The 17,283-nt window shown below is 47.3% G+C and overlaps 1 protein-coding gene across 4 annotated transcripts; it reads right to left on the bottom strand.

Annotated features, from left to right (window-relative positions):
• Positions 1–9,315: 9,315 nt before the first annotated feature.
• CALCOCO2 (calcium binding and coiled-coil domain 2) lies at positions 9,316–17,110 on the bottom strand. 4 transcript variants are annotated; one of them, XM_080633596.1, is made up of 11 exons: positions 16,994–17,110; positions 15,893–16,078; positions 15,402–15,504; positions 14,893–15,026; positions 14,074–14,199; positions 13,495–13,622; positions 13,293–13,383; positions 12,092–12,187; positions 11,203–11,338; positions 10,764–10,801; positions 9,316–10,433 (listed from the first exon to the last, which is right to left on the bottom strand). In XM_080633596.1, the coding sequence occupies exons 2-11, from the start codon at positions 16,067–16,069 to the stop codon at positions 10,257–10,259; spliced, it is 1,206 nt and encodes a 401-aa protein (XP_080489722.1). In that variant the 5' UTR covers positions 16,070–16,078; positions 16,994–17,110; the 3' UTR covers positions 9,316–10,256. The 4 variants fall into 4 exon arrangements, with proteins under 4 accessions (XP_080489722.1, XP_080489721.1, XP_080489720.1 ...); XM_080633595.1 differs by having other exon boundaries at positions 15,893–16,081; positions 16,994–17,102; XM_080633594.1 differs by lacking the exon at positions 16,994–17,110 and adding an exon at positions 16,719–16,814.
• Positions 17,111–17,283: the final 173 nt, after the last annotated feature.

Raw genomic sequence — 17,283 nt, 5'->3', positions numbered from 1 at the left:
CTGGCACATCCCATCCTGCCCAGGCTTCATGTCCTTCCCAGCTTGGGTGGTGAAGATGCCTGTGCCCTGACAGCCAGAGGCCAGTTTACAGAGGCAAGTCTTGTGTTTCCTTGATCAGTTACTGGGCTACAAACTGTCCTAATGATGAGGAGGGAAATGGCACAGAGGGACACTACAATAGTTATGAAAGAATTGCATTAAAATTGCTTTCTAGTGTAGATTTCCTAGGCGTAGGTTTCCAAACTACTTCAACAACCGTGCAAAAGTGTAACTGGGACAGCAAACAGAATATTGTAAGATTAATTTCCTTCAGTCCTCTGTACTTAGAAAAGCTTTAAATGATAATTGCTTTTTTTTCTCCGATTTCTTTTCCAGCACTAACTTCAACCAGAGAAAACTATTTGCTTTCCTCTAGCCCAGCAGATTAATCTTTGCCTAGAATTCAGAAGAGGCTTTTAAGATGCTGAAAGTTGGCCCCTTTGGGCATGCAAATCATACAATTTGAATCTAACAGGCAAAAAATAATCGTGCCAAGAAGAAAGTCAGGCTTTAAAGGAAGGGCTTAGTCTGCAGCAAGACACCAAGAAAGAAGTTCGATTCTTCTGGGAAGAGCTCTATCACTCTGCTTCTGTTTCTAGCCAGCAAATACTTCCTATAGGTCTCACTGCTTCCAGGGAAGTGTCTGATTTTCCAGGAAAAGAAGTCCAGGGAGAAAAATAAAAGCACCATAAACAAATATTTGCTTGCACCTTTTTGATTCCAAAAGAACAATAAAGGGATCATCACACCCATACAGCCCACTCATAAGCACTTGATTATTTCCCATTGCCAATAACCGATCTGTTGATGCTGTACTCACTCTGTTCACTCCTGTCTCTTGCTCCTCAGAAGCTCACAGCTCCATGTACTGCATCACAGGGCAACAGCAGCTCAAGAGAATGAAGCTTTGTAATTTCCACGTCTCTGGGCTCAGAGGGAGACGTGGAATCGCCATTCCATTAGGCCTTGGCCATCAATTGCTCCCTGGATGGATTATTTACAAATGGCCTGCTGTAGATGATAATCTGGACAATTAGTCATAACAGACCACCACATAAACCCAGGAGTGCTTACTGTTTCAGAAGCTTCACAGCAGCCAGAAATAACTGCAAGAACAAACAGTCCCATTGATAGCTCTGAGGAGTGGTGGAAAACAACGATTCCTGGAGTGCAGCTCTGAATAATGCTTTATTTGGACTGGAGCCACTTGGATTTTGCTTCGTGTTCCTCTCTCAAGGCATGAATCCAGAAAACACTGGCAAGAGCTCACAGGCATATTAAGTTTTGACTTCTTGCCTAACTTCAGTCATTATGAGAGAAATATGTCTGATGATCACAAGCTACTGCTTCACAAAGATTAAACATCAGGCCTAGCACACGCTTGCAAAGAGCAAGTGTTACAACAATGGGGACACTCCAGGGCCAATAAAGCAGTGCTCTGGCTAAGGGCTGGTTGCATACTCTGCATCAGCGGGGGAATTCCAGGCCGGGCAGCCAAATGTGAGCAAAACACAATGCGTGGACACTAAACCTTTTGATTTCAAACAACTCAAGTGATAGCTGAAGTGATGCTGCACAAATATATATTTATTAGTCATTTAGGCATCAGCTCCACCTTAATTCCTTTGGCTTCGCCATCCAAGGGACACCAGGAACACCCCGTTCTGTGCCGGGAGCAGACTCCACACAACCTGACGGACCCACCTGCGGCTGCAGCGCCACTTTTGAGGCACTTTCCCAAGGTTTCACCCTGCGCTTCTCACACAGGACGTGGCAGGAGACTCGCCAGGCTGGAGCCGCCATCCCCTCCCACAACCACAGACCTGCAACAACGGGAGCTCGCACCCGGCAGGGCTGGGGTGCACCCACACAAGGCGGAGGCATCCGCAGGGACGGACACCGAGACGCGGCACCATCCCTACCCGGTCCCAACAGCCGCTGAGGCGGCGCCCAAAGCATAGCGCCCTGCGACCAAGCGGCTAACGAGAGCAGACCCCATCCAACCCCGCCCTCTGATTGGGCAAAGCGACCGCTTAGGCCCCGCCCCTCTATTAAGATCTTGCCGCTCCATTGGGCCAAGAGGCCTGAAGAGTCTCTGATTGGGTAACAACAGCAAAGGAGGGGGGAGTTATTGCTACGGCAACAAGAAGACGCGTTAGTGCCACGCGCGTGCGCCGCAGTTGCGCATGAGCATTCCCGCGCTTCCGCGCCTCCTCTCCCGCCCCCAAATTAACGGTCTGCTAACGGCCGCGCCCCGGCAATGGGGGCGTGGCCTGTTTTGAACAGCCCCAGCCAATCACAGCTGCGAGGACTGGGTGATTTGCATATTCATGAGGGCTGCGCGAGGGCGCCTGGGAGGCGACTTTGGGGCGCTCTGAGGTGAGGCGGGGTTTGGTGCTGCAGCCCCCGCCCCAGCGGAAAGCTCGCACTCCCTATCCGCAGCGGTCCCGTGTGGAGCCGGGCAGCACCAAATTGGGGTTTGGGGGCAGCAGGAAAAAGGGTGTGAGACCCAGAGCAGAGTTCTTGGTAGGGCCAAATGTGATCCCGCAACAGCGATGGGAGCTCCCCATCAGGATTCCATCTGAGGCAGCAGCGCTTGTTAGATCAATGAGGTCTTAGAGCAGCTCCAGTGCCTGAAGGGGCTTCAGGAAACCTGGAGGGGGCTTTGGACAAGGGCCTGTAGGGACAGGCCAAGGGGAATGGCTTTAACCTGCCAGAGGGGAGACTGAGATGAGCTCTTAGGCAGAAGCTCTTCCCTATGAGGGTGCTGAGGCGCTGGCCCAGCGTGCCCAGAGAAGCTGTGGCTGCCCCATCCCTGGCAGTGTTCAAGGCCAGGTTGGACACAGGGGCTTGGAGCAAGCTGCTCCAGTGGAAGGGGTCCCAGGCCGCGGCAGGGGTTGGAACTGGAGGAGCTTTAAGATCTCTTCATCCCAAACCAGTCCAGGGCTCTATGACCCGAGCTCTGGGCTAACAGCAATGCACAGATCCTAGCACAACCTTGTCTTAAACCTGTACAACATCACAACACTAATCCAACCTGAATAATAACACAAGGAAATGACCAGCTCTGGGAAGCTGAAATGAGCCTCCCAGGTCTTCGGGTGCTGCTCACACAATGGGCAGTGCCATTTACATCCAGGGTCCGCAACAGTTGTAGGGATTCAGTTCCTGCTGCCATGGAAACAGACCGCGGCGGCGAGCAATGGAGCAGGTTGGTGGAAGCTAATTGTTCAACACACACACAAAAGCTTGGATCCCCTTTGCTTTTTGTGATGGTGGGTCCTTTAAAGTAACCTGCTCCATTCCCATGGCAGCCAGCAGCAGATTTACTAGCATTCATTTTCCATTTCACAATCCCGATCCGTGCCAGAAGGTTAAGGGGTTGCCAACGTTTTCCATAGAATTAAAGATCCAGGGAGAGCCTCAGATTTATTTGAGCAATCTGTAGTGTACTTATTGCAATGCATTCAAGTGATGTACAGGGAGATACAGCTTCGGCATTAAAGCGGCTTATTTTTCTCTTCTGCTGCTTCTAAACACAAGGATTGTTCGGGTGGTTTAGTGTTTTACTGGGATTAAAGACGTTTGCACTCAGAATCCTGCATCTGCTTTATCCTGTTTCTTGTTGGACCACGTGTTTTAGGCTCAAGTGCAAGAATCTCATGGTTATCTTATAAGAGTTCCCTAAGAAATATGATTTAATAGCTCTTTCCAAGTGAATGTCTCTTCCAAGATGGGTTTGAGGGCTGTAACTCGAGTGTTTGTGGAGGATTTGTGCCTTTCACAGCATTGCAAGAAAGGCTGAGTGTCCCCATTCGTTAAACCCCCACCAGTATAAAGCAGCACCAACATCTCCAGGCACATTTTGGAGGTGTACTTCAGAAAGGACAGAACAGAGGTCACTAAAATCATCTTATACTAATAGAGAAGCAACTTCCTGAAGGCATAGAAACCCCTGAGCTGCATAAACCCCCCTGATGTTCTCTGTTTTATATAATGAAGAGCCCATCTTCCCAGCCTTTCCTATGTTTTGGATCTGATCTAGCCAAACAATAGCCCTTTTTAAGGAAGGATTGTCAAGTCTAATGACTCCATTAAGGCAAGCGTGGGTTTCTCTATGCTGCTACAACTACGTAATAACTCTTGGGAATTAAAAATCCATATGGCTCTCGGCTGCGCTACATAACATGTGGAGCAGCTGCTCTCAAAAATGTTATATCTGTTATTAAAAAAGGAATTAAGCGCACTCTGTGGCTCCTGAAACTGCAGCTTCTTATGAAACAGAACCAAATTCAATGTACAAAACGGTCGGAACCTGCAGGCTGACCACCTTTGTTTGTCCTTCTCATTGTCACTGTTTGTTTCTGCTTGCATTTAGATGCTGTAATCAGGACCAAGGCCCCAGAGGAATACACGTTATGAAAGCACAGGCAATATTCGAGGCTCATCCTCCGTGTGGGGAAGGGAAGCAGGCAGGGGATGAGACATCCAGATGTAAGTGCCTCAGGGCTCGAGTTATCAGCTCGCTCTTGAAGCAGCTGCTCCCACTGGCGAATCTCTTATGGATCAGTAGAGGAGAAGTACAGCCTGATGAACCCCACCAGGTTTCACAGGCCGGGAACACCATTGGGAAGGGTTAAAAACTCCCTGGAGCCTGACGGACATCAATCCCTTTTGGCAGCCGTCCATTTTTCCTCCGTCCTGGCTCATTTCTGCTGTTCAGCCTTTCTCAAAATGAATGTTAAATGTGGTGAGGGAAAGGGGGATTATACCACAGATTTTTCGGAGTGACTTTGGCCAAATTCCTTCATGGCTGCATAACTGTTTCCCTGTCTCTAACACAGGGGTGATATTTAATTAGAACATAAGTCTTGTAAGGCCTCATTCTTCAGAGCTTGTCACATGAGGTTGTAATGTGAAAGGGACTATGTTTAACAACATTAATTTAGCATCTGTGTTGCTGATGGCTTTGCTGTATTTGAGACTCTCGGTGCCAGATTAGTATTTATATAAGACTACAAGCCCTGAGTGCTCTGAAGCTGGTAGAAGCTCTATCACCAATGTAATCTTTTACTTCTATTCCATGCCAAAGCAGGGTGCAAGCCTCCATTTAAGCCTAAATTGATCTTGCACCCAAGTTTTAATGAGCTCTGGTGCCTCAGAAGGCAGAGTCCACACGGGCTCTTAAACAGACCCCTGTGCAGTCCTGCCTGCTTCCTGGTCGATAGCACAAGTGTGGCTGTTCTGATCACAATATATTCCGTAATATCATACAGCCAGCAGAGGATGGATGAGTGAGCTCCTAAAAGGCTTTAGTGTTGCATGCAGCACGGTGCTGTGCTATGAGTTGGGAGGCAACTAAGTCAAGGGGCATATCTGTAGTAACCCAGTTTCTGGCCAGATCCAGTGAGCTACAGAAACATTGCTGTTTGGATCAGGACATGGTGTCCAATGTTCTCTGAAGGTAGTATGGACCGGCTAGGAGGGTTAAAAAGGAAAATCTTTGCCTAACAGCAAGAGATGGTCTATGCAGAACTTAGAATGTGATCAAAACCTAACAAAACCCTCTACTTGCTGAGATTTACTGCTACACAGACCAACGGAGCGACATGCAAACTGCAATACATCCGTCTTTATTCCACAAGCATCCCTGACTCTGTTACTCCCCTCTCCAGCCCCCTCAGATGAATAACCCTTTCCCCTCGCCACGCTGAATAAGCCAGGTGACTCCAAACCCGGCCACCCAGCAGATGCTTCCGCAGTGCCAACTGTTCTGAACCCTCCAGCCCACCTCCAGCTTTATTCCCCCCCTCCTTCCCCTGTGTCCCACCAATCTAGGCTGCCTGGCACATGCTGCACGCTGCAGTCCCACCGGAGTGATATTGTGATGGAAATGAGGGAGGGGATGCAGGCAGAACTGCACAGATTTACAGCACTCTGAGGGTTTCCATTAAAATCCTTGACAACTTGTAATTTATGAGTAGACCAACAGCTCTTCTAATATCCAGGGCCTAGACCCCATTCACTTCAATAATGCTGGTTTGGAATAAATGAGCCAGAGGATGGAAACCAGTTCTGTTGGTATAATGGAGGAGGCTAATAGCTGTTTAGAGAAAACAACTGATGTAATTCTGGGACCCAATCCTTTCACCACCAAAACAATAAGGGTTCGATTCTTCAGTGCATTTCATGTAGTGATTTAATTCAGTACAAAGCAGGTGATAAATGGCAGCGTTTGGATTTTGTGCTGTTATATACCCACTAAGCACTCTCTATTTGCCCAAGTGCACTAGAGATAAAGGGACTCATTGACTCCTGTGCGAGCAGGAATCACTCAGTCTGGATCTCCACAGCAGAACAAAGATGAACAATGCCGTCTTGGGAAATAAGAGCATCGACAAAACTCCTCTCTGCTTACGGGTCCTGTTGTCAGTTTTCAGTCCCACAGGGGTTTGTCTGTGAGCATTCGCTTCCCCACATCTTTCTGAGCAGTCTGTCCAAGTGTCATTTTAGGACACATTTTTCCACCTTTCACTGCTCTGCTCTCTTTCCCTTCCCATCTCTGACGTGCCAGATGCAGAAGCACCTCCACTTGCTGAGTAAGCACTGGACTGATCCCTGTAATAAGGACTTCGATGATCAAAACACTCCAAGCCCTCCATGTGCCTTATGCTGCTGGAAAGAATTATCGATCTCTTCTGCTGTGTCTGAAAATCAAACTGACAAGTTGATTACTGAGTAGAACCACTCAGTTGCTGGCTTGTACATGGCTTCCCTTTCCCTCCTTTGTTCACCTGCACCTTGTCTATTTGCATTCCTTTGCTGGGAATCTTTCTGTTTCCTTTTGGCTTCCCCATTATGGTGAAGAGCAGCAGCAACTCTCCCAGACCGTGTTCTGTGGGAGATGGGCCATGCTCCATGGCTCTGTCTCCTCCAGGCCCACAGCCAAGCCTCAGCATGGTGCTTCTAGAGGAGACTGACAATGCTGAAGGTCCAAATTGTTCTGCAGAAAGAGGAAAGAAGTCATGGATAGACAAAGAGGAGCCAGGAGGAGCATGGGTGGAGGAGAGAGGCTGTTCAAGTGAGGAAGGGGACTGTGGCTGTATGATCGGGAATCGCTTCCTAGAAGAAGCAGAGCCCCTGGTCATTTATGTCAGCCTCCATTCAGATGTTCTGACTTTCAGGGCTGAGCTAGGTTGGGAATCTGGGATCTGTAACCATCTCCTTTGTGGCCAGGCTCTTTTTTCTGCAGCAAAAAGGACTTTTCCCAGGCAAAACAATGGCCTTTCCTATGAAACGAACTGACATCAGGCAGTATGTGATGCCCTCTGGGACCACAGTTGGCAGCTGAGAGAAGTTACCATCTGATTTGCATTTTACATGTACAGAAAACATTCCTGCTAATTGGAAAATGATGTGCCATGGGCAGGGACAGGTATGTTCAAAATACACTGTGTGAATGTGAGGGAAAGCCCAAGAGAAGAACCAACTTCTTGGGAAAGGAAGGCAAAGGGGCTGACAAAAATGAGGGAGAAACAAAAGGACCAAAGAAAGGGAGCAGAGCTTTCTGAGGCTGAGTTACACTGCACTGGAGCAGTGGCTGCTGGTGGAAAGCAGCCTGGGCCAGTTCCTAAGCTGGACCAGACTGATGAGCCCTGTAAAGGTTTAAGAATACCAGTATTTGCAAAGATATGTATGACTTTTTCCATTGAGATACATTTCTAATGAATGCCCATTCAGATGCTCCATGAATTCAGGTATAAATTGTGCCAAACCCCTCCTGTCCCTTTTGAAAATGTATTCTAAGGTCCTTACCCAATACATATCAATGTAATATTGGATCTCATCCAAAGCATAACTATATCATCAGCCATTTGAGCTATTTCTCTATTAAACCATAAAATGGAGATAGCATTGAAACCTTTTCTGATTCCAAAGGCTAAATGCAGCAGTAACTTAAATAATGGTGTAAATTACAAACAAAATGAAAACATGGTCTGAAAATGTATGTTGTAATTTGTGCTTAGGGGTGGATTGGTCCCTGGCTGCCCAGGGTAGGGAAGGTACGACCTGCATCGGGCTGAAGTGTGTGGCTAGGAGTCTGAATCTGTGGTGTTAGTACAGGGAAATAAAAGACATACCTTAAACTACCTCCAAAAGCCACCATCCTCCTGAGATTTATTGCAGTCTGACCCCCTCTGCCGGTCACCCGGGTGCTGCCTGTGTCCCAGCGCCAGCACCTCAGTGTAAGCACCGGGATTTGTAGGCATTACAGGAGCAGGCAAGTGGGAAATGCAGTGTAAAAGGGATGGAGAGGCAATTCGGAGGCATCGATGCTTGGCATCAGTGGATGAAGGCCATGGGTGGCATCACCACGTAGCTGGGTGATGGGTGACTGGATTTGGGTTTAGGACATGAGCTGCTAAAGCCAGTAGTAGCGAGAGGGTAGAGAGGAAGAGGTTTGGGAGCAGGCATTTGGGTGTTTTAGTAAAACTCACTTTTGTGTCTCTCCATGTTTGAGCTGCTTCTCTCAAGATGCAAAGCAGTAAAAGAAATAACATGTCATTTAGAATGAGGATGTATGGGAAAAGGTGGGGAGGGGGAAAGCTTTTTCTTGAGAAACAATAGGGCTTCTCCTGAGGAAACATGTATTTCGTTAAAAATGAGCCTCATTTGGATGGAATGTCACAATTGGAGTAAAGCTTATGGCAGGAATGTGGAGATATCCTCCTGTAATCAATATTGGCAAAACATGTACAAGGCTAAGTACTTCTCATCCTGAGTGAGGAGGTTGTCAGCTTGTTCTGCCAGCTTAGGGAAAAAGGGGTCAATACTTGGACGTTCCTATGGCAGAGATGAAATTCAGCTCTAGGTGTTTAGATCAGCACTACTGGGAGCAGATAGAAACAAATAGATCCCATACAGCTCATTTCAGTTTCCTGATTTGTTCTCATTATCCATTGCTATCCTTTGGCCTTCATGATATATTCCCATGCTGTGGAAAGCCACGGAGGATCAAGCAGTTAAAAAAAGAGGTGTTTTCTGTTAAACAGAAACGGTCTCACTACCCGAAGGGACATCACTTGTGCACTAAAAGTTATTCAAGAGGTGCTCAAGTACTTTGTTATACAGAAGCTTCACCAAGCAATTGAAATGCTGCAAATAGCTCCCTTCAGACCCCATCACCTCCTCCAATGTATTTCTTTAAGAAGGAACACACATACACATCCTTTTCAAAGATTCTCTTTGTATAGCTTTTATTCTTGTTTGTGGGTAATGCTTGCCAGTATAGTACATCTCAAGGCAGAAATACTCTGTTCAAATCTAAATTGATAAGAAAAGGTTGTGTAGAATGAAGACAGTAACACGTTTTGAAGTCTTTGTTACTCTAACTCCACATAAATTTCTTAGGAGTTTCTATTGCTTCAGATACTCAGCAGAAAACAGTGTGATACAGCTGGAAAATAAACCTTGACCCATTTGTGCTTGCATGGAAAAAAGAGCTGTTAATCATGAACTGAAAATCCTGAAGCACAAACACAAATATGAACTGGAAAACCTGTGTGCAAAGCACTGTAGCATCCCAAGGCACTTAGCTGTGAATCACAATGTCTTGTTTTGGGAACAGACTCTTCTTGTTCAGTCAAGGTGGTTTAGAAAGACAAAAGTAATCTGTATTCATGATTTCCTTTCAGTGAGGACAGGGAAAGAAGAGATGTGTTTTTATTCAGACTTTCTTTCTTATTAAGTCTGCATTCCAGAAGCTGAGCAGGACTGATGGTGTGCTCCTAAAAGATGATGAAATGTTTCTGATCTTTGGTTAGCAATCACACTGCTATATTAAACTCATTATAGTAGAGATGTATCAGCTAAGAACAGAAAACTGCTGTACTACATCACATCACTCAGATTCCAACCTGAATAAACTGTTAGGTGACAAATCCTGTCCTACAGAACTGGGACAGAAACTACTAATGATAGGATTTGCAAGTTGTTTAACTTTGTCTGTCCAAGGCAGGAGACTTGAGTTTGAGGATGGTGATTCAGTTTCAGGATGTGGATGTCTCACCCAATTTGTGTTTGTCCCATGCTGCATGGAGCAAAAAGCTCAGAATTCCAGCACTAGTGGCATTCTCATTCTTGTCTGGGTGATCTTAGCATGAACTAAGCTATCCAGTGATTTTGTCCTATATCACAGAGCAGATAAAAATCCACAATTATTCCAGGACATGACAAAGCATATGGGCAAACAACACCTTGTCACTGGACTTCTCAAAGGTCTCACTGCAGAATGGGCACTTCAGAAGGCGGCTCTGCACCTGGGCCTTGTACTGACTTGTTAAGGTATCTTCAGGACATACTTCATTGACCATGTAGCATGTCTTTATAGAAGCCTGAAGTACAAAGGAAATGCAAATAAAATCAGTTTTTCCAATAGGAAATAAGGTATCCAGCAGCTGCCCGCTGCTCATTCTGACACCAGATACTGCCAGAGCTGATCCTGAAAGATTAAGGTCAACAGCTTCCCTTCTCTTCCTTAACACATGTAATTCTGTGTTATTGATTGTACATGTTAAGCACATGTAGCTCCATTTGGTTGTCTGCTATCTTACCAGGACTAAAGCAGTAAGTAGACAATTGACTACAGAGCTGAACTTAGAGGTTGTTATTTCAAACCATTACTTTGTGCCCATAAACCACGAGTTCACGTCCACTTTACTTACTATGTCTGCAGCTCCTGCCCCCAGGTTTGCTCCTGAGGCTGGAAAAAGAAGACCATTTAGGCACAGCAAAATGATGAACAATGTAATGTGCTGGTAACTAGGAATTCTTGAAACATGAGGATGTGGCTCTGGATCTAACCCTATTTAGGACTATGGAAGCTGGACATCAGCCACAGAACTAGCTGTCTCACAGCTGAATAAACTACCTAATAGTTGTCTCTCTTGGCAGCAAATGAACAGACAGATGATCACTTCAGTCAGCTCTTAACACCTGGCAGCATTCTGCAGCTGCCAAGTCATCTGCACACACACAAAGCTGCACAGAGGTGCTGCTAATAATGGCTTTTCTACAGCATTCAATTGGAGAGGGAGGATAATTGGCTTGAGGCTTTAAGTGCTGCATATTTGCGGTTCCAGATAGAATGCCAAGTAATCTCACCACAATATGGATTTCCAAACAGAAGGCCTCCTACTTCAGGAGCTTGAACTGGAGCTTGGGAAGCAACAGAGGAGGAAGAAGCCTCTCTTGCCTGTGAGAGATGCCTCAGGAGTCTGCCATTGTTTTCCCTTAGTTGCTGCAAAGGGACAGAAGGACAGAATGAGCTTCCAGAAGCTCGGACACCACTTCATCACACCTTGCACTAATACAGATGCCCTATATCAGAATCAAAATTGCTCTGAACTTCTTTTAGACAGCTCAGCATTAGTCCTGCTTGACCAAATGGGCAAGTGAGGTAAGAAAGGGCAAAGATCTATCCTGTGGCCTGCTTGGAAAGGCAGATAAGATGATCCCAACAGAGTAAGAACTTTAGAGGACAGAAGACGATCCTGAAAACATGCAGAGAAAGCAACACAACTGAGCAGTCACTGCTTAGACTGGATGAGGGTGCTGAGGCGCTGGCACAGGATGCCCAAAGAAGCTGTGGCTGCCCCATCCCTGGCAGTGTTCAAGGCCAGGTTGGACACAGGGGCTTGAAGCAACCTGCTCTAGTGGAAGGTGCCCCTGCCCATGGCAGGGGGTTAGAACTGGATGAGCTTTAAGGTCCCAACCCAAATCACTCTGGGATTCTATGATTAAGTCCATTTTTTCAGTGGTGTCAGCATTAAGCTAACATGAGGAGGTTTTGGAATCCCCATGCTATGCTGAGGAAACCAGTCTACTCAGTCAGTTGTACGTGCCTGCAGAGTGCCCAACAGCCTGGCTGGAGGTGACGGCCCACGTGCAGGCACAGTTAGTGATCTGTTTGGTAGAAGGGTTAAAGGAACTGAACACTGGACTGAGAGGTTACTGTCACACTCAATACAGGAGAAAAGTGCTAAATTCTCACCCGATTTTCCTCATCAGCTTCCTTCATTTTTTGCTGCAGAATCTGAAACAAACACTTCTGCTCCTCCAGTTGTTTCCTAAAGTTCTCGTTTTGTTGCTATGAAAGAAAAGTGTTATTTGGTAAATCATGGGAAACTGGCAACTGAAATGGTGACAGCTCCCAGCACTGGGGCTGCCATATACTACCTGCCTCATGCTGCCTTTATTACCAACAAACAGCACTTCACTTCCAATGGGAGTCTCACCATTTCCTAGCTTGTGTCCCAGGATATCTCCATGGCACCACTCATGCTCTGAATGTTCATTACAACATGTGAAATGACCTCTGAAGGGGATATATGACAACTCAAATAAAGAGGGGGGTTGAAGAAGAAAAAGCACGCATAGAGCTGGAACATCCACCATGGCAGGTTTCCTGGTGCTGTGAGACTTGCCCAGACAGTGAATAGCTAATACATCCTTGAGAATGAATCTTGTAGCTGACTCTTGAATTAAATCACTACACCAGAGCAGCTGGAGTACTTTGAGATTCTGCAGTCATTCACAAAGAATCACTCTAAGAAACCTGAACATTTGGCCTCACAGTGGAGGTAATCACAGCATCTATTTCAGGCATGTAATTTTCAATGCCAAAGTGAGAGCAGAGCTTCCAAAAGCTTCCTGAGTACCACATACACAGAGAGAAGCACCTTTGGAAGGTCACTCAGGACAACGGGCTAAAGATGATGTGATAATGTGATAATGTGATAATGTAGCCTCAGGCATTGCTAATGATGGTTTCTTCAGTAGAAATAAATGCCACAGCATGCTGCCCTTTTATATCCTTCTCATTGCTTCAGTGCTGAGGTTTGTGGATTACTTCTAAAAGGTCTGCAGAGGTTCCCTAAGAGAAGCAAGCCTTTTGTCCATAAACTTGGATTTGTTATACATAAAGTCATCTGCAGCATCACAAGGAAACTGTGATGGTTCTGCAAACTGAAAGAAGGCCCCTCCACCCTTCCCTTCCAGAACACAGCTTTCTTGAGCTTTCCTGGAGGTCAAATCACACCAAAGGTTGACCTTTTCCTAAAGAACCCATGTCACCAAAAGAGAAACTCATACACCAATGCTCACTCAGGATTGCTCAGTTCTCCTTCAGAGGGAAACTGGTTCAATCAGAGACAGTTCACCAAAGCAAAGGAAGGCAATTCTGGGTTTGTTACCTGCAGCTGGTCCAGGTGATCCAGGGCTGTTTTCAGTCTGGTTTCCAGGCATTCCTTGTCAGAGGTCACACTCTGAATTTGCTCTTTGAGTCTAATCAGAACAAATCAAAACACACCATCATTTCACCTATGGGAACCTGAGCCATAAAGGCAAGGTGCTTACGTGATGCCCTGTTTTGAGATATGCTGTAAATGCGCTTACTGGTGCAGTTCTGCCCCTCTGCCATCATCCAGCCTCTTTAGATGTGTATTTTTCTTTCTCAGGGAATTCAGCTCCAGCTCCAGTTTCTCTGTGTTGCTCCTTAGAGACTCTAAAGTATTCTGCAGCTCCTGAATAATCACAGTGAGGTCAACAGGAGGTATATGGGCAATAGTCCTGCTCTGCACTGGAACTGCAAAACCCCTCCAATGCAACACTGCCAGGCAGCCTGTCTGAGGGAGGAAAATCTCCCCTTTGCATTCTGACTGCTCTTTCAGCCCCTGTTTGATTTATATTAAGCCCTGAGCAAAAGTGAACGGGGAAAAGATAATGATGATGTGATTTCAGGACAGCCTACAAATCAGTTCTCAACACCCCCCTTCCCATGTGTTCTTGCCTCCTGTGTCTGAAGATGTCTCTTGTTCATCATTATTGTCTTATCACAGTGGAGTGGAAAAGGATTGAACAGAAAACATGGGAGAAACCTCTCCTGGAAGCATATGGGGGAATAAGACCTGATTCAATCCCTCTTCATCTTTCAGACTTAAAGCTTCTGACTTATTGCATTTACATTTCAGTTACCTGTGTCTTCTGGAGCTCTTCCTGCAGATGGCTGTTCTGTTTCTGCAGACTCGCACAGTTTGCTTTCAGCTTCTCATTTTCCTTACGCAGGGTTTGGTTTTGGAGTTCAATCTCTTCCAGTTGTCCCTGGCAAGCAAAAGAGTTGTTGGGTCATCAGAGAAGCAAAGAGCACAGAAAGATGAGCTCTGCAAAAGGGAATAGTCTGTGCCTCCTTCTCCTTTCAGTACCAGTGCAGACCAGATGGCTGCTTCACTCTCCCCAGTCTGTCCAAAGCTACCATCAACCTCATTTTTGAATACTAAGCACATTCTACCCCTGATCTCTGGAGATGCTCAATGTCTTCTGTGCCTGCAGCAGCCAGCAAAGGCAGAGCTTTGGGGCTTTTTTGCAGTTTGTTAGATTAGCACCACATGTGCAGTGTAGTCATTAACAGTGCTGCACACAGGACTGCAAAATCAGAGTGCTTGGCTACACAGCACTTCAGTCACTGTCCATGTGCATGCTTTTACTCCCACCTAATGGCAGGCTGTTTCCATGAAAATTACATTTGCCTTTAAAAATCATTCAAAATGCCCTGAAACACTACATATTATGTCACTCCCTGTTACAAAAATGCTCACAATGTAACTGATGAATGGCAGACAGAGAAACAAAGGCTGCCCACATCAGTGTGACAGATCAGTAGCAAAGCCAAGAACAGAATCCAAGTCTGCTGAGCTCCAGCTTGGCTGCTGAGTCAGCAGATCACCCTGTGTTAGCAAGGAGCATATGCCAAGAAAAGCAGAGGCAGTAAAAAGCAGGGGAAGAGGTGATACAGACCTGGGGGGTAACCACCAGGATGTCATCCTCAGTCTCTACTCTGAACTGGAAAGGCACGCTGGCTCCCCGGATCATGCCGTCCTGGTCGACGTAGCAGAACTGATAGTATTCATCATCTTGTGGTAGGTAGCAACCTTCAGGCAAACACAAGCACACTGTCATATGCAGCTTCTCACTATTCAAGTCTCTTAACTATATAGCAGAGAAAGTGGGACCCTCAGAAGACTGAGCCACCTCAGTTCAGTATTGCTGGTAGTGTAGCACCAGTGTTCAGCATTGTTTGAGCACTATCAGTAACTGCTTGTGCCAGTGCTAAGAACACAACTATCACTCAGTCCGGACAGCAGAATGTAGCAGATTTAAAATGCTGTGATTTATGATGGGATTTGAAATAAGCCTCCCAAAGCATGGTCCTACAGAGAGGCTCTAATTCCAAACACAGGCAGCAAAGTGGGAGTCCATGTGCATGAGCACTCACCTTCCCCGAGTGACCCACACAGCCACCTCACCTTTGAACCGGATCTGTTGCTGCACGGTGGTGTCTCTGTGACTGTCACTGGGCAGAGGAGCCCACATGAATGTGTAATATTCCCGGGTTGTTTTCCATCCCACCTGCAACAGCAACATTGTTATATGGCAGCACACAGTTCATGTTTCTCCTGTGGTCATGGGACTGTATTGCCACATAGATCAGTTACTGGAGGACTTTCGCGTTGATATTCTGACTTCTAAGAGTTGTGGTCTATGGATGAAAGGATAATTACAGAATCATGGAATGGTTAGGATTGGAAGGGACCTTAAAGATCATCTCGCCTTGAAGCTATTCAGGTCACAGCAGGTCTGGCCCTTTGTCCCTAGGCACAATACAGGTGTTGCATTACACAAGGTTACTAGTGAGAAAAAATCCCCCAACCCTGTTCCATCAAAGCCTGAGCTGTTTGTTTCTGCCTCCTGCTGCTTTCCCATCCTTGGCACATCTGGTTTCACAGGATTCACTTACCCGGAAGATGCCTACCCAGTCCTTCCCACGAGGAATGATGTTCTCTGTGAGGGTATAATAACAGGTTATGTCTCCTCCAGGAACATAAAACTTCTCCATGTTGATAAAGATGACCTGGGAGAAGTGGCAGTTGTCTATAAACACAGCAGAAGTGGGAGGCTCCTCAGAGATCTCCATCGTGGATGCCTACTAGAGGAAGGGAGAAAGGGATTATCTCATCTTTGGATGCTGCAGACATAATTGTGTCCATGACATGTAGGAAGAGGTTTGGCTTGGGAATGAGGTCCAGATTGCTCTATACCCACACCATGGTGTCCCGGCCATTGTGGCCAGGCTGCTCCTGACGTCCACAGCAGCTTGCAGATCCTCTTTAGCAGGCACATGTAAGGCTCCACGGCTTCCCAGCCACAGTGCCTGGTGCTGAGGCTGCCAGCATGGCACAGCAGCCCCTCTCCTGCATGGGCCTCCATGCACCAGCCCCACTGACTACCCTACGGGGGGTAGGGCAGAGCATCGCAATGGATGTGGCACAATCCTCCAGGCCATCCCGGGCTGCAGCAGCACTTCTAGGTCTCAGTAAAGCACAGGAACCAGTGTGCAGTTCACCCAAGCCTCTGTCTTTATCTGGCTGATACCAATCTTCCCTACCCTGCTGTGCCTTGTGCTCCCAAATACCAGGTTGCTCTTGAGAGCCACGAGATGGAGAAGAAAACAGAGGTAAGGACAGCACTTTAATGGTGTTATTGCATCGCTGTGGGACAGGACACAGGGTGCCCCAAGGGTTAAAGATAACCTGCGAAGAACACTAAGAGCTGGATGCAGCAACCTGATGGATTCTGCTGCTGAGAGCAGTCATAACTGTTGGCATGGTGCAAACACTCGTGCTCTTGAAGAGAAACCAGACCAGCCTCAAGCCGCGCTTGGACACCGGCTGCGCCAGGAAGCCCCTTCACCGGCAACGTCCCCATCCCCGGGCAGCTCCCGTTCCTTTCGGCCGAGAAACGAAAGTGAAAGCGTCCCCGCCCCGCCCCTCCGCACGGCCCCGGTGGGGCGGCAGCCTCCGAGAGAGGTGTTCGAGGGCCCGTCCCCCGCCTCACTCACCGGGAGGCGCGGCTGGAGACCGGTATTTGAGGGCTGCGAGCGAGCGGAACACAAGGGGAAGGCGGAGCGCTCCCCGCCCCGCCCGCGCTGCCGGGACTTGGGGTTCGATGCGGGACAGACCCACCCCGGGGCCGCGACACCGGAGCCGGTCCCTGGCGCCTGAGGGTACCGGTAAGAAGCCGGAGCCGGTTCTGTGGTACCCTCTAGGGCTCACGGCCCTTTAGAACACCTCCGGGCCTCCAGCCAATCAGCACGCACACAGTGAAAATAACCAGCCAATAGAAGCCCGC

This window comes from Psittacula echo (assembly GCF_963264785.1).
Source record: "Psittacula echo genome assembly, chromosome: 23".
Classification (NCBI taxonomy): Eukaryota; Metazoa; Chordata; class Aves; order Psittaciformes; family Psittacidae; genus Psittacula; species Psittacula echo.
Note: the sequence above shows the minus strand (reverse complement) of the source record. Positions and strands in the feature narration are given on the sequence as shown.